Source organism: Megalops cyprinoides, chromosome 4 (genome assembly GCF_013368585.1).
Source record: "Megalops cyprinoides isolate fMegCyp1 chromosome 4, fMegCyp1.pri, whole genome shotgun sequence".
Lineage (NCBI taxonomy): Eukaryota > Metazoa > Chordata > Actinopteri > Elopiformes > Megalopidae > Megalops > Megalops cyprinoides.
The window spans coordinates 14,884,218-14,906,104 of record NC_050586.1 but is presented as its reverse complement, the minus strand read 5'-3'; the positions used below and the strand labels follow the sequence as shown (position 1 = coordinate 14,906,104).

The following is a 21,887-nucleotide window of genomic DNA, read 5'->3' as shown; positions in this document are numbered from 1 at the left end:
CTCCTTCAGCAGGTGCGTGCCAGTCCTCTCGTCTTCTCTCATGGTCGGGGTGCAGGACCTGCGCTGCACATTGGCTTCACAGGCCGTTTGATATCAGAGGCCCGCACATGCGCTCCCCCCAGTCAGCATGCTAACTTTTGCGTGTTCACAAAAAAGCAAGACAGCACCTGCCGCCTCCTCCCCCCTGGGGCTGGGGTGGCCACTTGTGTGTTCACCGCTATATTCTGGACGCTGAGGTGGAAGTCTGAATTGCCAGAGAGTCTGTTAACCCTCCAAACTTGGTCTCTAGCTCTGGGGACTCTCATTAATTGAATGGCACTGGTCACTATTCTGTACGTCTCCCTTTCGCAAAACTGCATTTCAGGCCGCGTATGTGCCAGCAGGCATCCTGGGTACAGGCTCTGCGGAGGGAGATCTGGAGCCTTCATGGCATATGGATCTCAAATCCCACAGTAATGGGGAAACACATTGCTTCCCGCAGTGACTGTAGCTGATTTTCTTACTGCACCTGCCTCCAGTATTTTTCCTCATTTTTCCACTTCCCAGACACTGCATTGATCTTTATGTCACTTTAAAGGAGTAGCAGCTTTTTTATTGATTTATTTCAACTAATTTTATGGCAGCTTCTTGGTATCTGTCCTGATAATGAAAGTGGAGATATTCCAGCATTTATAAGTGATTATATTACACCTTGTACAAAGTTGCCTGACTAACTCAGCTTTATCTCCAAACCACTCCAAACTAGATGTGCTTTTCTGTACACACTATGCCCATTAATGTCAAAGAGTTTAAAAGTCACCACGTCTGAAGCATCAGATCTATTTTACATAAAACTGTGAGCCGTTTGTCAGTAGCAGTATGTCAGTGCTGGCAATTTTGCTGCGAAAGGAACTTTAACGAGTGTTACAAGATTCATGCAAAACCTGTAGTGTAAAAGACATCAGCCAGATGCTCGAGATCATCAAGGACATATTCTGATGTTTTTCATTTTATTAGCATGTGTTATGGGCAAATGAGAGAGCCTGCACAGCCCTAAGAAAACTAGCAGTATTTAATAACGTCTCTCAAGGAGAATTTAGAGCAGGGACTGCTCTAAATTGAAGGTTTAGATTTCATTGAAGGTGTAGATTGCCCCAATCAGAGGGTGCTGGTTGCCTGAGCTCTGTTTTATAGCAGGTTCGTCATCACATGGCATGATATGAGAATTAATCCTCTCCAGCCTTGCACATTGAAATGATTCATCACACCTTGCGTAATCGTTCACCACGCAGTACTTCAGAACGCGAAGCAGAAGCAGCATTACGCTGCACAGTTGAAAACCCTTGACCGTTTGTAAAGTTTGGGTATTTTTAACTTGGTCGCTTTTGCTGGTGTAGTCAAGCCTTTGTGTCACCCCCCCCCCCCACCACCACCACCACCACCACCACCGTCCCCCCACGGAGTGTTCAATCAAATTTTCCAGGGAGGAGAGGATATTGCTGAGATCCGTCTGTTGAAACCAGCCCCCACACCGTTCCGCGGTGAGAACGACACATTCTGGTGTCTTTTTCGCGGCGGAAATAAATGTGGGCGTTTTATTTTTGTGAGCCTGCTGAGTGTAGGAGACGCAGGGGCCATAGTGAAGAGGCTGACCTGGATTGAGATGCGGGCGTTCAGTCTCAGCGCAGAGCCCTGGGATCCTACTGCTCCCGGGCAAACTGCATTAGTGCGTTGTCTTATTAGGAGATGGTGCTGAATCATGCGCCAGCACCAGACTACTGTGCAGAGGGATTCTTGTTTCCAACCATGTACCGGTGTAATGACTCATATTAGTACAATATAAGTATTATATGAAGACATCTTGTTGTACAGTAAATAGTGTACGGAAAACCCTGAAGACTGAATTGTCTTAGATCTGTGCTTATAATTATTACATGCATTTTAAGGTTGTTGTTATATAAGGTGTAATCCATTGTTCTTATGAGGTGGCACAATTGCTGTGCTGTGTATCTGAGCTCTTGCAAAGGCTGAAGACGGTATTGACATGGAGTGGCATCGCCGGACGAGGCACTTCACTGTATTCCAGCTGCTCTCCTTTTCACGTTTTCAATATTCTGTTCTCGAGTGAATTTGCCGCTCTTCTCATTTCCTCTCGTTTCCTGTCAGTTTCACGTCTTCACTATCTGTCTTTTGTCATTGCAACTGCTCATCCCTCATTTTCTGCCACTCTCTTCTCTCCCTTTCCTCTCTGTCTCCGTGCCACTTCACCTCTGCGTATCTGCACAAGAGTAATCTTTTGGTATCTCTGTCCATCCCTGTCTTCAGCGCACACACACAACTCTTACCTAACTCTGTGAGTGTGTGTGTGAGTGTGTGTGTGTGTGTGTGTGTGTGTGTACCAGTTCAGCTGGGAATGTGACTCCAGTTCCAGGAATAGCTGTGAGTCTGAACCCTGGAAACTCTGAGACAGAAATAGACACTTCCACTGCACCTCGCTCATCGCCTAGCAACAGGCTCCCTGCGTACCCGCATTCTGACATTTTAAAAATTGTATTTATTTTCCACTCTCTCCCTCTATCTCGCTCTCTTTCTCTCTCTCTCTCTCTGTCCTTCCATGTCTATAATGCACAAGCTCACAGGCTTATGCTGCAGATCACTTCACTTGTACATATGCCTGAGCATTATACACACGCCAGCACTGTTACGCTCACTGTTTGATTGTTTTCCATTTTGTCAGTTACTTGCGCATATATAATTTTAAGGTGCAGGTGGTTGTTTACACATAGTGATCTTTGCATTTTCTTGTGCTACTACGGTTCATCTGTGTATACCAGGCCAAAAAAAAAGCGATGACGTTAACATTAGTCTCTCTAAAGGCTTGTTGAAAGCCCTGGCGTACTAATTGGAAAAGTATTTTAAAGTATAAGGTGATCAATATTATTGCCAGCCCCGTCATCCTTGCTGAGATATTTGACCTCGTGTGCTGCTTTGGGGAGAGGCTGTTTAAGGATAGAACTGAAACTGGTGTGTGTGCGTGTGTGATCATGTGATGTAATCAGATAAAGACTGATTGGTTCTCGTTCTGACATCACCAGCCTCAAAACTTTGATACCATCATCATCATTATCCCTGTCATCAACATCAGCACTCTGATATCCCCACAGCGTCTTTCTAGTCATCCCTGTCAAGTAAAGTCCCCAGCACTCTACAGTCCCCAGACTTTAGAGTTATCAATCTGGTCACAGATTGAACAAGGGGAAGTGGCACTTATTACTGTTTAAATTTTTAAATTTTCAAAATTAATTTGTTTATTGTTACATCTTTATAACCCCTGTGTCATTCATACTAGCCCCAAAACACATCCTGTCCAGACCTCTGCTTGTGTCTGTCCTCCTGGACTCCCATTATGACACAAGAAAGAAAGCATAAAACTCTGTATTGCCAATTACCCACAACTTGGAAAAGTACTGAAGTCCAGGCTTGTATTTCAACATTTCTACATGCCATTCACCTGTCTCATTCTCTCTCCCTCTCCATCCCCCATGGCCTGGGCCAGAAACGGAAATCAAGCTCTACCGTTCAGTACATGGTGAGCATGTCATTTTAATCCCAGCCTCCTCTTCATTTCCTCTGTGGGTTTCACTCATGCAGAACGCCATTCTCCTCTTTATCTCTGTCTGCCCTCGGTTTGCCTTGATATTTCCTAGGCTTTTCTTTTTTCCCCACTTGTCTTGGTGTTTTTACTTTGGAAGAAATGGGTAAGTATATTGGTAGTGTTGACAGGAGCTGTCAAAATGAAATTTCTTTTTTCCTTGCATTTCTCCAGTTGAGATTCTACAGGTCCCCACTTTTGTCTGTACTGTGCAGTGAAATCAATCAAAATGTGGAATTCAGGGTTTTTTATCAAACAAATCTGGCAACCCACCCAAATGTCAGTAGTCATAAGTCCAAATTTAAGCCTGTCTGAAGTGTCCACTGAGGCTGGGCCTACCACAAAATGGATTAGTCTTGGTCTGTTATGAGGGTATAAGGTCTGGTGTGCATTTTATGCAAAGCTAAGCTAAGTAGTCATCCTTGTGTCCTGGTGTCTTCACCCCATTCCCTCATCAATAAAACTTTCCATTTGAAATGAGGATGTCAGACAACCAACAGCGACCATTTTGTAGTTTAGGTAGTTTTACAGTGTTGGACATTTTTATACCAACTGTATATACAAGATCTTCCAGTCCCAATCCACCGGCCCCTGGGGATCAAGTGCTTTGAAGACCTCTGCTTTGAAGGACAATGTATAGAGTTAAGCATCATGGATGACCAAGATCTACCTAGTGTCTTGATGTAGTGATTTTTCTGGTGAAAGTGAAGTATGTTATATTCAGCCCAACTGTGAGCTGCCTACTTTGATCTTCCTGTATGACCTGGGAGATCCGCCTGCTGCACTTACAAGCTGAATACATTGGGAGCTTTCTAGACATGTCCATATGGTTAATCACATCTTAACCATGTGAGCCATGGCAGTCCAACTCATCTCCTGGAGGGACATTTGTGTGCTGGTTATGCTGTTTTTCATCAGTACAGTTTGCATAATTGGTTAAAGTAATTAATCATACTTAATCTTAATTAAACTTAATCATAATTAATCACAAATGTATTCTTTGGTTGTGATGTAGCATAAAAGAAAAATAGATGTGCCAATCCACATACTGGCTTTTATATTCCTGATATAAGGATATTGTAGTACTGGCACTCTTTAAATGTGTGAGAAATATGACTTCATTTCCTGCTTGAAATTTAAACCTGAAATATTATCACCCCTGCAGACATTTACACCTTGGTGAAACATGATGACATTGGTGGTTTGAACTGTGTATTCTATTCTCACTTCTAATTGGCAGTTTTATAGTTGCAGTCATATGGGATTGCAGTCTCCTGTATGCCTCAATACTCATTCATGCCCGAGCAGTGTTCAATCAATGGCAGTTGTTTACTTTCAGAATTTGATTTTGTCTTTGTATATTGCTGTGAAATGTATCAACCATTCATCTAGGCTACAGATACTGCCAATGAACAGTAAATGAAATTAGAACAGGCTCTGTGTTGGGCTCACCAATGAGGTGTCCTGTCAGACTGGGAAGTGTGGTGATTTTTATTCTGAAGGTTTAATGCGTTGGCCGTCTCCGTACTTGCTCTGGATGGACTCATCTGATGAGTCAGGGAGAGAGACATTTCCTGTTAGGTAATTCGACAAATCTGTGTTATTCAGAGCTTCCTTTTGAACCCTCAGGCAGCTGATACCTCACTTTGCTGCCCTCTGTCCTTACATAGGCAACCGTCATTGTGTAGGTGTGCTCCACTTCAGACTGGATTACCTAATTCTGTAAGATTTTGTGAGGTCTGTCTGTACCAGAGTGAATGAAATGAGTCGGGACCAGTAACGGTGGACATCACCCCCTCTCCTAAATCATTGAGGAAACACAAAACTGACCTCTGTGTGTGTGTGCAGGTGTGTGTGTGCCGTATGTGTGTGACGGCTTCTTAGATGTGATGATGTGATGCGTTGCTTCGCAGATGTGGTTGTGCCTGTTTGTGCATGTGTCATCGCTGGTTTAGTGTTGATCTCGCTCTTTCTTACTATGTAATTTATATACTGTAAACTTTTGGTTTTATTTTGTCCTGGGGGGGGGGGGGGGGGCAATAGGTGCCTCAGTGCTATTTTTCCTAGGCCAAGACTTCTCTCTGCCTGTCCTTTACATGGTTTCCTCTGTATACCTTGTCTGATGTCACTGATGCACTGTCTACCCCCGTTACTGTCACAGACGTGGTCCTTTTCTTATTGGTCAGGCCAATCAAGTGTATAGCCTTGATCAGGTCAATGGGAGCTATTGGAAATATTATAGGACAGGCTCTGATCAATTAACAAAGTAGTGCAATGTCACTACTTATTCTGACTGATATATCAAGGACTGTGTTGTTGAATAAATGCATCTAAACTGACTAGTTTCATATTGAGTGATTTTTTTTGTTTTCTTGTCAAAAGAATTATATTGGTAAATTGGGGCATGTTCAGAATATGAACATCTGCTAAGTGTAGAAAAGAATCACTCTTTTCAGAGGTTAAACACCTAAAACTTTGGCAGCCTTTTCCCGGACTCTGATTGGCCAGACCTTGATTGAGTCATAGAGATGTAACCTTTCCTCACAAAGTGTCGTAGCCAAATGTGTCCTGTTCTTTCCCTCCATCGTACGAGTTGACTCACTCTAACACTGTGTTGTGTTTCCTGCACAGCCGCAGTCAAACAGCACGAAAAACAGCATAGTCACCAGTCCCAAAGGAAACATCCCCTCTCCTGCTCTGGTATTTACCTCTTTATCTCTCTTTCTTTCTGTCCTTCTCATACTCTGTATTTACCTCTTTATCTCTCTCTTGTTCTGTCATTCTCCTCTGGTATGTTCCTCTTTTTCTCTTTCTCTCTCTCCTTCTCTTTCCTCCTCTCTCTTTTTTTCTCTGTGTGTCTCTGTCTGTGTGTCTTCCCTTGTAGAGCACTTGTCATTAGACTGCCTGTCTGCGTCACTCAATCATCCGAACAGCTGCTGGCTAACAGCATAGCCCACCGTACAGTCAGCACAGTCAGGCCAGCTCCATCTGCTCTCCGTGTGACAGGCCATCATAATTTTCCTATCCCTGTGTTTTTTTTTTAATTCTATGCACATGTAGGCACACGCTATAAAGCAAAAAGAGTGCACATCTTGCCAGGGGTGTGCAGCATACCATCTCTCTGGGGAGTTAACTTGATGTCTTCATCCAAGAGATGTTATTGTTTCCATTTTCACACATTATGGTAGACAAGCAACTAGATCACAAGGTTATAAAAAGGTTTACTCTTGAACTTCAATGCATAGCTGTATTAGAATTTAGAGCATTTACTTTTATGTTTATTGCTTTTATTTTTGTTGCTCGGGTGATAAATGCCTTCCAGCGGTTGTTACTCTATAGCGCAAATGTTCTGTTTGCTTAAGTGAAGGTGTTGTTAAGGGCTTGGAGCTTTCAGGAAGTTAGCAGGGAAAAGGAAAAAATGACAGGCACTTGGACACGGACAGTCACAGCAACACGTGGAGCCGTATATCACCGTATTTTTAGGGCCCCTCACAGTTGCCCTTCAGTGCTATGCGTGAGTGCATGCGTCCGCGCCGGTCACAGCGGAGCAGATCGAGTTCCACACCCCTGAAGGGGGAATAAGGAGGAAATTTAAAGAGGCCGTGCTCTGTGTTTTCATATGACCCATAACCCCCCCCCCCCCCCCTCCCCACTCCACTCCTCTACACACACTCATACTCCTGTGTCACTCTGCAGTGTGCCTCTGTGGAGATATATGTATGGGTCTGTGCGTGCGTGTGTGTGTATACTTCTATATGTGTCTCCTTTCAAAGGCAGACATCATTTGACAAACACGTCCGGTTGGTGCAAATATAATCTGCTGTTGTTTCCCTGCTGATACTCTGCTGCCTAACACTTCTAACTAGAGTCAGTTAGTCATCTGTGCCTCAGAGGGGCTTTGTGAGTGAGTGCCCCGCTGTAGCACTCCTGAGCTGGATTTATATCACGGTGGCCATGTTGCTCTGTGCATGGGAGTGATACACATAGCCAAAGAAAGATCACCATGCAAGTACCGAATGGCCTGGCTTAAAGATAACCACCAACTGCTCTCTAATTGCAGACAGCAGACCGACAGTGCACACAGATTAACACAGATGAGTCCTGGGTAATTATTTGCTGGAAGCAGTCGGGTGCGTCATTTGGCCTGGGCTTAGACATGACGTGGTTGTAATGTATTCAGTTCTGTGGACTGTGTTTCCCACTCCCTGACTGCATGGTGGATTCCGCAGTACTTCTGTCTGTGCTGGTAGGGGTTGTGAGATAGGTTCAGTCAGGAGGTAGCTGGAAAGATTCAGAGGGTGGGGAGGGGGCGGGGGGATCGGGGGGGGGCTCCTACAGGTGCATTACTGCAGTGCCAGGGCCTGTCTTTCCTGCAGAATGCAGCAGGATCCTACAGCCCAGTGGAAAAGAGTCACAGAACCAGTCACACTGAAATGAGAGAACGATTTGCAAAATCAATGACAAAAGCCTCTCAGTTAGTATGCTTTATGAACTAATGAAGAATTGACGTCCTTTGTGGAGGAGTGGGTCATCGATGAAGGCTGTTACCAGATGACGTTTTAATCATTTATGCAGAACAGATTTGTCGTTGCCATCCTTCCCTGGATCCTCAGACCCCAGGTGTGTCTCGCATCAGAAAACTGTTGCTGTCAGTAGCCGTAGTTGTTGCCCTGGGCAATAGTTGTCATGGTGATGATATCACTGTTATGCAAAAGACAGCTGGCTGGCGATTGGTGATTGGAGCATGTTACTTCCTGGGAGATCAGTGAAACCGCAGGGGAGTGCTGTGAAATGTATCGAGTGACATTTCTGACGGAGCCATTGGCAGAATGCATTAGATACATGGTGGTGCTTTTAAATCATTAACTTTGGGTCCCAATAAAATCAGGAAATGATGCAAGAAATGGCACTCTGTCTGGGGGTCTGGTTAGCTTCATTGGCTGGAAAAGAGAAAACAAACTGAAAAGAAAATGGAAACTTTGGTTTGATGGAAAATGTTATTGGCTCATTTGAGGTGGTCTGGTGGTGCGTGTGTTGCTTTCAGGAAACGGCAGGATTAAGCATACCCACGCAATAAAGGATACCACACAGAAATGCCGTATAGCTCCTGCAGTGCAGGTGAGATCATCGCGTGGGGAGGCGGTGGGGTTCCTGGCGATGCGCATTGATCCAGCGCCACTGTGGCCTCCGCTGGCTCTCAGGCAACCAATCAGAGAAGGCTTCACAGCCAGCGCTGCATTACTGAGCGGCTCACTGACTCTGAAGATGGGGAGCGATGAGTAACTGTGGGCGGCCCCCGTCTCATCCTCCGAGTCACAGTAATTAGTGTGTAATGAGACTGAGGGCCCTGGGTGCAGGCAGTGCCCTGAATAGCGGGATCACTGGAGCAGCTTTCCGTTATTCTGTAGATAACCCTGGGACAGGGGGTGGGAGTAGGGTCAGCACACCACAGGCACAGGAGACCAACCCCCCTGCCGGTAACATGAGCAGGTCTCTCGAATGTCCCTCACATTCGAATTCAGCCCCAGGTTTACCTGCCCCCGAGGTGAACCTTGGCTGGGTGTTTCGCGAATGAAGCCATGCAGGCAATAGAGAGCAGTGATTGAGAGTGAGCTTAGAGCCTGAGATTCAGGTGTGTCTACAGGACAGGTGCCAGGTGAATCAGCGCTCTGTGACGTGCGCAGCCGGCTCTGTAGCTCCACACTCTGTGAGCAGGCCCCGGAGCATCAATTCTCTGGCTATATCCAGCACTGCGCTGCCTGCAGTCGAAGAGGGCCTCACATATCTATTATTAATACACAGCGCACCAGTGACTTGGTTCTCATTAAAACTGCATGAATCAGATTTATTGTCACTTTATAGCCTGCAGAACAGTTCCAGTGACAGGAGCCTGGAGGGAGGGTCCTTAATAATTGGTGCGCTTGTTTCAGACATAAATATTGCACTTCACTCTCTCTCGCACACACACACACACACACACACACTCATCACGTGAGTAATGCTCTCTGACATTCTGCTGACTAAGGGTTCCGCACTGAGCACAAAGTGTGGTGATAGTGATCCTGTTTGGGGTAAGCAACTCTTAGTGTCTCTGGAAGTTCTGCTGTAATTTATTCGCATCATCAAGTCCTGGAGATGGCTCTCATGGGAGTAAGAAGGGCTGCCCCTTGAAAAACAAGCCGTAGTCATCTTTAGCGTCGCCGCTTTAGGCAAACCCAAACCCAGGAGCCCCACCAAGTGAGGGAGGCCTGTCTCTCCGTGCACAAACTGTTAGGGCGTATGCAGCTTTCCTCACTTCATATGCTAACAGAGGTGTGCTGTGATGTGAAGCTTTCACGTGGATCCAGGGAGGTCCTGAGCTTTTGCAGGGTGGAACCTCGCTATGCTATGCAAACCTCTGCGCAGGTCTGCGGGACTGTGTTGGTAGTTTGCTGCTGTGTGTGTCATAGAGTGTGTGTTCCTGCGGTAAGAGGCAGCACTATTAACAATGGCTCACATCGGCGGTTTACTACCTTTTAGCCGTGTTTCACTGATCAGACTTGTGTTTTTTTTTTTTTTTTTTTCAGGCGTCCACACGATATTATAATCACCCCACCCCAACTCCCTAAACTTACCGCTGGAGAAAATCTTTATTCCTATTCCTTCAAATGTAACTGTTCCTCTCTCTCTTCTTGCTCTTTCTCCATCTCTCTCTGCGATCCTCTCCTGTGATCTATTTTCTTATATCTGCCATTCTTGCCATCTCTCATCCCCACCCCACACACACACTTTTCTTGCTCTCTCTCTCTCTCTCTCTCTCTCTCTCTCTCTCTCTCTCTCCTCTCTCTCTCTCTCTAGGAACCTCAGACCACTGTTATCCATAACCCAGTGGATGGGATCAAGGTACATCCTGCTCCCTTCCCTCCCTCTCTCACCCTCTGCGCTCACCACCCCTACCCTCCCACCCCCGCACCTCAGTGAGGCTGCCAGTGGCCTGGGTCATCAAACGGGCCTGTGTGTGTATGTGTGTGTCTATTAGCAGGTACACACTTTTGTCTGCACTGCTCCAAGTTTATCCATCAGCTCATGGCAGACAGTGATTGTGTGTGTGTGTGTGTGTGTGCACATGAGTCTGTGTGTGTGAGCTTGTTAGCACTCGTGTACACGTGTGTGTGTCTGTGAATGATGATGTTCAATTTAGTATTATGCTATTATGTATCAATATAGTTGCAGTCAGGAAAAGACTTGTGTTTTCAATAAAGTCCAGTGTTTTGTGGAAGTCTCCTCAACAGTCTCCTGGCACTGCGATGTAAAGAGATTTTCAATGTTCCTGATAAAGCACGTACCACACTGGCCATATAAGAACTCCGGTTAGCGGAATACATGAAATGGTGTGAAGTCAAACTACCTTTTCAAATTTTTATTTAAGTTGTATTAGTCTGAAGCTTACCAGTGTAAATGACTGCAAAGACTCCAGGCCTATTTCTGGTTCAGAATGTCTTTTCAGCACAGATTCAGTCATGACTTGTTTTGTTTTCAGTTGAACAAGTCACCCATAACTGATTATGGTCCTCTGCTGTTCTTTAATAAATTAGTAATTTGGCAATAACTAGGTTTGATAATTGCTCATTTGAAGCCTATACAACGTCTGTTCATTGTGTTTATGACCAGCTCTTTAAAGCTGAAATCAGTTAATATTAGTGATAGTGAGAACAGTGTTTTTTCAGTCGCTGAACTTCAAGGGTCTTGTTTTGATGATAGGATATGTCTGCCAATGGATCATCAGTGTAAAACAGTGTCACCATGTGGTCAGATGGAAATGTGCAGCTGCTCAAAGCTGTGGTAATTCAGCTCCTGGCAAAATGCAGTCACGCCCTTGAGCTACACAGCATGCATGTGAATTGGTGTGTTTGAGTGTGTGTGTGTGTGTGTGCATATCTCTATCCATCAGTTTCTGCTGATTTGAAGTGTGGGGCAGTTACTTCAAAGGATTCATTCCTTCAAAAAACGATTGCTCGAATGATGTGGGGGGCACCTCTCCCTCTGTCTGCCGCTCTGCCACTCTCCTCCATCTCTCTTCTCTCTCTCCCAACACATTCACCCCATCATTTCCTCACTGACCACCCCCCCCCCTCCCCCAATCTCTGTTTCCTCTCTTACAACTCCACCCAAATCCCTGTTTATCTCCACATGCTCCAAGCACAGAGGCCCCCAGCCTCGTACTGGAGTGGATATTTGTCTGCTTGCTGTTCTCTCTGTTTTGTCTGCCCCCCCCCACCCCCCACCGCTCGCTCCCTGTTGAAAGTAACATCCAGACAGAGGGGCTGCAGTCAAGGCAGAGGTGCAGCTGTGCCGACAGCCAGACCACCTCCAAGCCTGGGAGATAAATGGTGTAAAGTGTGTGGGGGTGGTACGCTCCTTCAAAAAACGAGGCAGGACGTTGTGTCTAATGATTTCTCCATTGTACCGCAGCATCCAAATAGAGCATCAACCTGCCCTATCAAACATTTTTGGTAGGGCAAGCTTGCTGCTACACGCTGACCTGACCTTTATGCAGCATTATGTTCTCTCCAGTGCACAGGTAGCCGTCTCTGTGGCTTTATCATTGCACAGGGTCCAAGTGAGGTCATACAGATGGCTGTCATTTTCCCCCTATTGTTTAGAATGGGGTATTTTATGGTTAAATTGTTAAAATGCCCACATAGCTGTTAAATGAAAAGGATACTCCTTTCCAGTGAATTCAGCTGAAAAGATAATAGATGGTTGTTTGAAAAAAATCTGATCTCCTTCTGCTTAATTTAATATTGATATCTATTTATTTAAGCAAGGGTACGTCAACAAACAGTTGAAATAAGGAAGTGGAAACATGATTTTAAATTAGTTTTTCAAATAGTAATGTTTCCGGCAGAATGTAGCTATATTACTCCCATAGACTGATTGTATGAGTCATGAAAGAAATAATGGATATGGGAGAAAACAGAAACGGGAGGGGGCCATTGCAGGGCAGTACTGCTGCAAACAATGTGACGACACTGTGTGATACTGTGCTGGAACTGCTGGCTGGATAGTGCTTGCATAAAGGCATCTCCAGTAGCCCAGCTGACGTGAAATCCCTGTGTATCTCTGTGCTGATTGGTTGGTTGTGGTGGTAACCCTAATATCACCCCAGCTTCCCCCTCGAGCTCATGAGTGCTTCCATCGCCCAGCCTAGTACCAGTCCTTGTGAAGTGTGTCTGTCGCTTAAAATACTGGTAGAGGAGAGAATACTGTCAGCGTATAAACTTTCACTCTCCCCGATGGTGGCAATGGTGGTTTGTTTTCTTTGTATATCATTTAGCTGGTAATTTTGTAAGGCCCTGTGTGTTTTGGTGTTTAGGCATCTATAGGGCTTTGCCGGTGTGCACACATTATGTATTGCGCAGCAGTGTGTATGTCTGTTTGTGCATATGTGTGTGTGCTGTGCGCCATCGTTAACTGTCACTGACAGGTTTGTTTTCTCTGTCGACAGGAGTCCTCAGACAGTAGCAACACCACTATCGAGGATGAGGACGTGAGAGGTGAGCCCTCCCTGGTCCCTGCACGAACAAGGGCACTGCACAGGTGCCAGGCAAAACCCATCCATCACTTGGAAATACAACAAACTGGCGTGTGGTCTGTAACATACTGCTTTGTGCACCATCAGCAGTATGTAGTGTAACACTCATGCATACTGTACATACTGTGCATTCACGCATATGAGATCTGATTTTCCATCACACACATGGTGGCACTGGTCAGGGCCAACACACCCAACACCTAATAACTCTACTTGATTTGCACTGTTTCTTTCCAGTTAAACCTTTCCAAGCAAGTGTAGTGTTTCTCTGGAGTACTGAGAGTCCGCAGGCTGGATTCCTGGTAGAATCTGTACATTTCCTGAACTCTGAGAGAGCTGAACACGAGCACACGGCTCTCTCCCCACGGAGATGGACTCAGGATTACTGGAAGGGCACCTTGGGTGTATTTTTAGCGATGTGAGGAAACAAGACCGCGAGAGTCAGTTAAAACCATATTTATAACACCGTTTTGAAAGGTGGGAAAAAACTTGGTGGTGCAATGCAGCAAAGGGGCTAAGGAACAGGTGAGGGGCCAGCCTGCTGTTTGAAAGTGTGTGCGGGTGTGTTGCTGTGTGTGTGTGTTTATGTGCTGTGTGTCGGTTTATTGGGCTGAGGGAATGAATTGTTCCTCAGTGGAGTCATTTCTGCAGTCACGCTGGTATTTACTCTTCTGTCATGACGTACTGTTTGGTGCTCAGGGGTTTTCATTATGATCTTGACTGGAATTTTGTGTCTCACTAGAGCGGCGCTGTTGACATCTTTAGGGATGGTGTATTTGGGGCTAAAATGTGTTCTGTAAGGGCACTGCTCTGCGCGTGCTATTTCATCCTGTGAAAAATTAAATTAAAGGTGCTGTTTTTGTGCCAACGATGTGTAAATATCTTCCTGACCCCACTGCAGTTATCATCACAGTTAATAGTGGTGAGGTCATAATTCTCGGTGACATTTACATAATGTATAGTTAGCGTATTATTAAACCAACAAATCAAGATTCAGTATAATGTTATTTCAGTTATGAATGTCTGATTTTCTTAACTTCTGTGATTAAAAAGTACTACAAACCTAGATACACAGCCAGATGAAAAATATTTTGACCCCGGAAGCAAATTTCATCAATATTTATGTATATTTGTGCATATTTTAGTCTCACAATCTGTGAAATGGTCAGTTGGATATAATGTTACACATACGTGGTCATGTTTTAAAATGTAACTGAGACATAAATATAATATCTAAATTCAAACATGGCAGCTCCTAAAGTTGCACAGGAAGATATTTATATTGAGGAGATATTTACAGTGCACTGGTCTTGATGCAGAAGGAGGATGTAAGATGAACCCAAGGGAGAGAGAGCCGTCCTCTCCCCGCTGCGGTCCCAGCCTGACCACGCCCACTCACCCCAGCCCTCTCTCCGTTCACACCTCTCCTCAGACCGTCCATTCTTTGCGTCGTTCTCTTATCTTCCTTTTTTTCACGCTGTGCTTCCTTTCCCCTCATTTCTCCCTTCGGCCTCTCCCTGCTGCGGGGTTGCGCAGGGAAAAGCCTAGATAGCAGCTCAGTTAAGACCCAGTCCAGCACCAGCTCTCAGCCAGAGGCCGTCCAATCACCACAAGCCCCGCCCCCGGCCGTCTACTGTAAGTGAGCGTGTTTGCACATGCTCAGTACTGCCTAACCGTACTGCCATACTCACACGCCCCTGGCACGCCCACTCAACAGTGTGTGTGCACGCCCTTAAATCCGGCCACTGCTGGAAGGTATTACTGTATGTTCTGTGGGTATATACGCATGCATAAACCACTCTCACTCAATCCTGAAAATAGTGTTGCTCCCTCTATTAACTTATTTCAATAATAATCAAAGCAACAGCCTTTAACCCTTTGGTGTTGTGTTTAAACCAACTGAGAAAATAGTTTAGAGAGAGAAAACTGTTATTCCAGTACAATTGGCATCATTTTGTTTGTTGATTCCCGCTTGACACTTGAAGAATATGGAAGAAAATGTACAGTTAAACAAACACCATACAAATTTTCCGCATAGTCGATCCTCAAATAAATGCAGGAAGTGTTGAGGATACATATAAGCAGATCACTACACATCACCTGTTGGCATTTCAAACAGCAGGGAGAAGACTGCCGTAGCTGTCAGAGGCCCTGGTGACAAATTTGCATCTCTTGGATGGTTCCGTAGACTGTTCTCCAGATGTGAATTCTACATAAACTCACCTACGGTGCTGGCATAATCTCAGTACTAATCATGCTGTTTCTGTGTTAGCTCCCTTCTGCCACCCTATGGCTATATGTGAAATGGTAGGACAAAATTTGGCTGCGGCAGGATACCTCTGCTTTAGAACTAGTAACATTGAGCTCTAGGAGGGAACATGGTGCAGGTTTAGATATTATTGATAATTCATATCTCATTTTAAAAAATTATTTTTCTTTTAACGAATCAAACTGTGTCTAAACTGCAAATTACAGATTTGTTAATTTGTGAATGAACTCAAAACACAGGGGCGATTACACTCAGATAGAGATGCTATACAAGACACAGGCCTACAAGGAACATGAGGAAAATATTTCATTGAACAGAACTTTGCTTGACCAAATTTTCCACTGGATATGAATCCGTGCCCTAGTCTTTGCTCAGACACTCCACAAAGGGCTTTAAATTTCTCTCCGATTTGTATCTTGGTGCTGTTGTGCTTTCTCTGGTTTTCCCACCCCCATCCTGATGATCTCTGTGTCCTCATTGGCCTGTATCCCCCCACCCTCATACCCCAGCCTCCAAGCTGACAGACCTCCTGGGCTGTGTGCGCAGGGGCTCAGGACCCGTTTCAGACAGTGAGGGGGGAGCAAGCAACCCCCCAGCCGCCTTGTCTTCCCCCTCTCCCCCCCAAACCCCTGTCGTTCCAATGCAGAGTAAGTACAGCCCAGAACAGCCCTCTCCTTCACGAGAGTAAAGACGCAGCTCAGAAATCCACTATTCTCTCACTAAGGAGAGACAAAACATAATTCATACTTATTATTATTTATAATTGACTTGCATTGCAGACTGCCATATCCACCCTTGAGTAGCTTATGTTTAACTTATTCTGTGATTATAGAGCTAGATATTAACTGAATCATTTCAGGTTAAATGCTTTGCTCAAGGGTACAGTGACACTGCTCCATCCATTATTTGACCCACTGTGCCACACTGCAGCACTCACTGAGAGAGAGCAGAGAGAGATAGAGGCCACCTGACTCCTCCCACTTACATTCATATCAGCAGGCTTTTGATCCCTGCAGCCGCAAGCCTGGTAACTGATCTGTCGTTATCCATGGCTGTAGGATTGATCATCAGAAATACCTATAGTCCCTCCTACATTTTAAAAGATGTTGGAGTTTCTGTAGACATACACATGGCTGTGGCTTACCCCTGTGGGTGTGCGTCAGGTGCACACAGTTGCCTGTGTCTCTGTCGAGTTTGCCTCGGTTTCATCTCTACATCCTTATTTCGTTTTTTTTTGTCACTTGCTTCTTTATTTCTCATCTCTCTGTTTTCCCTTTTCTGCCCCCCCCCCCCCCCCCCCCCCCCACCGCTTCCTCCCCCCCCCATCCAGTGTCCCGCCTGACTGACATTGTGAGCAGTGTTCGCCGGGGGTCCGGCCCCCAGCCCGACTCTGAGGCAGTGCCCGCCCCTGCCCGGCCGGCTGCCCCCCCACCCCACTCCTCCCCCCCTCCTTCACAGGCCCCCTCCAGCCCCTCTCTGTCCCTGCAGAGTGAGTACTGAGTGAGGGCTGGGGCCACCTGTTCTCCACTGGGAGGGGGTGCAGAGTGTCATAAAGGGTGTACATGAAGAGTGTCCCACATAGCACCAGCTCTCCGCCCCCGTGTCCTCCCAGCAGTGTTCCAGCGCTTACCTCTGTCACTCAGCCGATAAACTAACTTCACAACTCTAAAGGATGCTTAAATCACTAGCCTCTGTAATATACCATATAGTCAGGATACTCAGAAGAGTTCAGCTCAGTGAGATTAGTAAAGAGTTGCTGTGAAAGTGTGTTTGCTTGCTGAGATGGCTTCACATACAGGGGCAGGCATAGCCCGGAGGTTGCCACTCACAGAATTTGAAACTTCAGTCAAGTGAGGTGTACAAGACTCCTGGCGTGGAGTTATTGTGCGAAGTTCAGTTGTCTTGCGCTTCAGTGGTTAGTATTTAGCAAGGAAACCAGCTGATGTTGTCGGATATTTTTCTCACTGATCTGAGGCATTGGATTTAGCGTTGATTTTTCATTGAAAGGGATGAGGAAAGAGGTCTGGACTGGGAGGACAGAAAGACTAGAGCTGGTGTGTGAATGACAGCTGAAGAGTGTGTGGGCTACTGTGGGTTAGCACAGGGTTAGTAGGTGATAGAATGTTGTGCTCATAAAGTAGACTCCTTAAAGTGAGACTGGGTCAGCTGGAAGGGCACAGTAGCCGTGGAGATGGACAGAGACCCAGTGGCTCAGACGAAGGGAAGCTGATTAATAGGACCTACTAGATGTACAGTGATGGATGAGTTTCTTGGCATGAGGCACTGTGCCAGGGAGATTTGTCAGCAGAGGGCATGCATGACCCTACAGTGTGGGCTTGTTTGTGTGTCCTTACAAATGTGGTTTCTGTATTTGCTGATTCAGTGTGGTGTGTGTCCCTGCAGAGTGATGTCATGTGCGCATGTGTGTGTGTGTGTGTATATGTGTGTGTGTCTCTGCAGTGTGGCGTGTGATGACCCGACAGTGACTAGGATGCAAAGAGATTAGGGTGTGGAGACTTCAGTTCTCACAGTAACCAAGCCCTTGACGGTAGCGAGAGGGAGGAGCAGGAAGGGGGGGGGGGGGGGGTAAATCTGATCTGAGCTGAGGGACAGGAATAGAACATTGAGGTCAGCGAGCCGCACATGGTTTATATGGGAGAGGAAAGGAAAAGGTAGAGATGAACAGGGGTAGGCGAGTTACCCCTTAGGAACAGGGTCACAGGAAAGAGAAAGACATGAGAAATCATGGGTAGATTTCTCTCCTCTAATGCCAGTTGAGATATAAACTGTGCGACATTTACTTCAGGTATGTCATACTCGTAACCCCTCCCCTACTCAGACAGATCATCAGGCAGAGGTTGGTGGGGCTTGTTTGGAGCGGAGGGAGAGAGCGAGAAGAGAATGTAAGTTAGGGCTGGAGACTGACAGAAATAGGAAATAGGATGAATGAAGGGTTTGATTGATCACCATGAATGACAAGCTGTCAGGTAAGCCTAAAGAAGTCTCTTCTCACTGTGTTGCAGTGTACTTTCCCCCCTGGTGTGTTACAGTGTGGGCAGCAGTTAAAGGTAGTCATTGAGCTAATTAGAAGGTCTAGTCTAATAATGGACCCTCTTCTGGGTTTCAGACGTGCATGATGAAATGTCTGTGTGGAACTGTTTTATGCACATACGCTGAATGTTACAGACAGCTAAACAGGGCAGGGTCACATTCTTGAAAAGTAGTACAGTACAGTAACATAACTCACACTTCTCTTGTCTCACTCCCCCCCATCTAGATTCTAACCCCAGCAGACAACTCCACTATCTGCTATGTATACATATGCTTAAGTAAAACCTAATCACAGACTTTGTCTTTATACTTTTGTGTTATTTTGGCTGATTTTATGTGTACTCGCAAAATAGCCCCAGGAGTCTTACTTGCACTGTCAGTGCTCAGTGAAAAAATGCTAGAAGTTAAATGCAAAAGAAAGTGACTGCAAGTAGAGTTAGTAGGTAAGTAGCTCCTTAAGACCTTGAGGTGACCATCCACTCGGCTAATGACTTTGGTTTAGAATCCGCAGAGCTGCACTGCCCATTGATGGCAGCCCTCTTGGAATGGTTTTTGAATTGTCATTGTTGCAACATGGTAACACACCAACAGCCTGCTTATATCTGTTATCGCGCATACTACAGGGATGCATTCATAACTCTTTTCAATTTCAAAATTTGATCATAATTATTTGGGTAAAGCACATGTTTTGACGGCAAAGAGAATTTGTCGCGGTTATTGCGTGTCTGCAGATTTTTCGGCTCTCTGGATCGGCCGTGACTGATTAGCGTGAGCATATGCTCACCTGGATTAATCACAGCCTAAAAGGTGATCCAGTTATGCTAATTAGAGTGTGGAACAAAAAAGCAGAAGCACCTTCAACCTTTGAGCTATTGCAGAATCCAAGGCAGGGGATATGGTTCATGCTGAGTTTTATGCAAAATGGGATTTGTTTCACAGTAGGCTGATGACCATGGCTTCATTGTGTACTGTATGAATAAAAGGATAGGTAACCACGCTGGTGCTGTAACGACCACTGTTTGACAGCTGGTACAAAACTGAGCAAAACAGTGCACTGAGCATTGGAAAGTGACATTATATTTCTCACGAAATGTAATGTAATTTCTCACATTTCTCACGATTGCTTTTCCAGATGTTTTGCTTGCAGTCCCAGTATTTGCAAGGAACTGTTTGTACACACGGTCTGCGGTCTGTCTGACACTGTCTGACTTGTGTAATCCTTCTGTGTGACTTTGTGTCCTATCACTCACTTAATCCAATGACATATATGTGGACAATGTTTTGCGCATATGTGACAATGTTTGCATGCGTGTGTATGTGTGTGTGTGTGTGTGTGTGTGTGTGAGTGTGTTTGCTGGTGGCCCTCTCTGGTGTGCTGACCTCTGGCAGCCCGAGTTGATTCTGTCCTTGGTTTTTCCTCGGCAGCACGCAAACAGGAGATCATCAAAATCACAGAACAGCTGATCGAAGCCGTCAACAATGGGGACTTTGAAGCCTACGCGTGAGTCACTGAGTATTCAGGATAGCGGGTCAGTGTTGGGGGATTGAGAGATAGTGTGAGTGGGAGTGGACCAAGTAGGACAACTTTTAACCTTTGTCTCCTTGCCCGAGAGGTCCCGGTTCCCAAGTGCCACCTTTATGTGATAATACGCATCTCCTTTATGTGTCACCTGATGTGACTCTCATTGTGCAGCATTATGTTATGTCATGAAGTGCGGTGACTGTGGTCTCTCTCAACAGGAAGATCTGTGATCCCGGTCTGACTTCCTTTGAACCAGAGGCCTTGGGCAACCTGGTGGAGGGGATGGACTTCCACAGATTCTACTTTGAGAATTGTAAGACCGTTGAGAGAGGACAACAGGGTGGGGTGCAGTTGTGTTCAGTAGAGATGGGTGAAACTCATGGCACATTCATGTACTTCTACCTCACTGCTGTAATACAAGTCTCTTTTCCTTTCCTGCCTTCTTCTCTTCCTTTCCTCAGTGCTGTCCAAGAACAGCAAGCCCATCCACACCACCATCCTGAACCCCCACGTGCACCTGATCGGGGAGGACGCCGCCTGCATCGCCTACATCCGCCTCACGCAGTTCGTGGACGGGCAGGGCCGACCACGCAGCAGCCAATCGGAGGAGACCCGCGTGTGGCACCGCCGCGACTCCAAGTGGCAGAACGTCCACTTCCACTGCTCAGGCGCCCCGGCCGCGCCACTCCAGTGAGGGTACGGGCCACTGAGTCCACCATACGGACTGAAACAGTATGCTCTCTGCACACAGCTCTCTAAACATGGCCATTACCCTCAGTAACAATGAAGGTTTGCGCAGTAAAATGCATGTGAAATGACACCAGTTTTCCGCAGTTCGTTCTGCATCTTTTGTAACAGAACTTTGAGCAGCTCTATTTTGTAATCTTAAAACTGCAAATATATAGACCTATTTGAAGCCCAGAACAGGATTGTAGCAAGAACATAGTGCATTTATCAGATGTGTTGAGTTGCATGTTTATGTGTGTGTGTGTGTGTGTGTGTGTCTCTCTCTCTTTCTGTGTGACTGTCTCTGATGTTCCACCTGGGTATGCCTGTGTTCCAGGAGAAACCGCAGTGGACACTTCCGACAAGAGTGCCCAGCTGAAGAGAGGGAGGGAGGGGAGGAGAAGTCCAGGGTTGGATAGCTTTGAGCCAGCAGCACCCGGCCCTCCCGCTCAGGGCACCTTTCCTCACCCGCATGCACGTCTCTGTACCACTACCGCCACCTGTCAGGCTGCCCTCGCTACTGCATTCAACAAATCGAGTTTTCTCAACCCAGCCCCGCCCTCACCAGCTCTTACGCGTTGCCCTACCCCTGCGTCAGGACTCACAGCAGCAGTAGCATCAGTGACTAGCATCTTATCAGGGGAAAAAGGTGTTAATACTCCAGTATTAAATCCTCAAAATGTTGGTTTCCTCTGCTGCTTTTTATCTTGCCATCCCCACTCCAGTCTCAGCTGGCTTTGTGTCAAAGTGCACAAGCACTCTGAAATAAGTATGTAAAGTTTCAAACGAAATATATTATTATTATTACTATTATTATTGTTACTATTGTTATCATTATTATGTTATTACACTATGGCAATTGTATATGTAATTTGTATAATTCATATTCTTGATGCCAGTGGTTTCTAGAGTTTCAGAAAATCCTTTTTTCTTTCTCTTTTTAAGAAAGCATGACTTTTTTTCAGTATTCACAGTGGCTGTTTTTTATTGTGCTTAAGTAAAAAGGAAAACTACTTTGGCAGTTTTGTATAAGCTTCCGTCTGTTATCGATAATGCTAAGCAGCCTGGTGTTCAAGTGAGGGGAGTCATTTTTGGGAGGGGTGTGTCAGATAGG

General features: G+C 45.8%; 1 protein-coding gene across 20 annotated transcripts in view; it reads left to right on the top strand.

The window, feature by feature from the left end:
• LOC118776347 (calcium/calmodulin-dependent protein kinase type II subunit beta-like) overlaps positions 1-21,517 on the top strand; it is a 56,035-nt gene extending 34,518 nt beyond the window's left edge. For 7 of the 20 annotated variants that reach the window (XM_036526650.1, XM_036526648.1, XM_036526643.1 and 4 more), the window contains 7 exons: positions 6,263-6,331; positions 10,469-10,513; positions 13,119-13,167; positions 19,951-20,026; positions 20,266-20,360; positions 20,509-20,743; positions 21,111-21,517. In XM_036526650.1, the coding sequence (XP_036382543.1) occupies positions 6,263-6,331; positions 10,469-10,513; positions 13,119-13,167; positions 19,951-20,026; positions 20,266-20,360; positions 20,509-20,741 (567 nt within the window). In that variant the 3' untranslated portion in view covers positions 20,742-20,743; positions 21,111-21,517. Of the gene's footprint in view, positions 1-6,262; positions 6,332-10,468; positions 10,514-13,118; positions 13,168-14,741; positions 14,841-15,983; positions 16,122-16,804; positions 16,964-19,950; positions 20,027-20,265; positions 20,361-20,508; positions 20,780-21,110 lie in introns of all 20 variants that reach the window. The other 13 variants (XM_036526637.1, XM_036526640.1, XM_036526639.1 and 10 more) reach the window with 4 other exon arrangements.
• Positions 21,518-21,887: the final 370 nt, after the last annotated feature.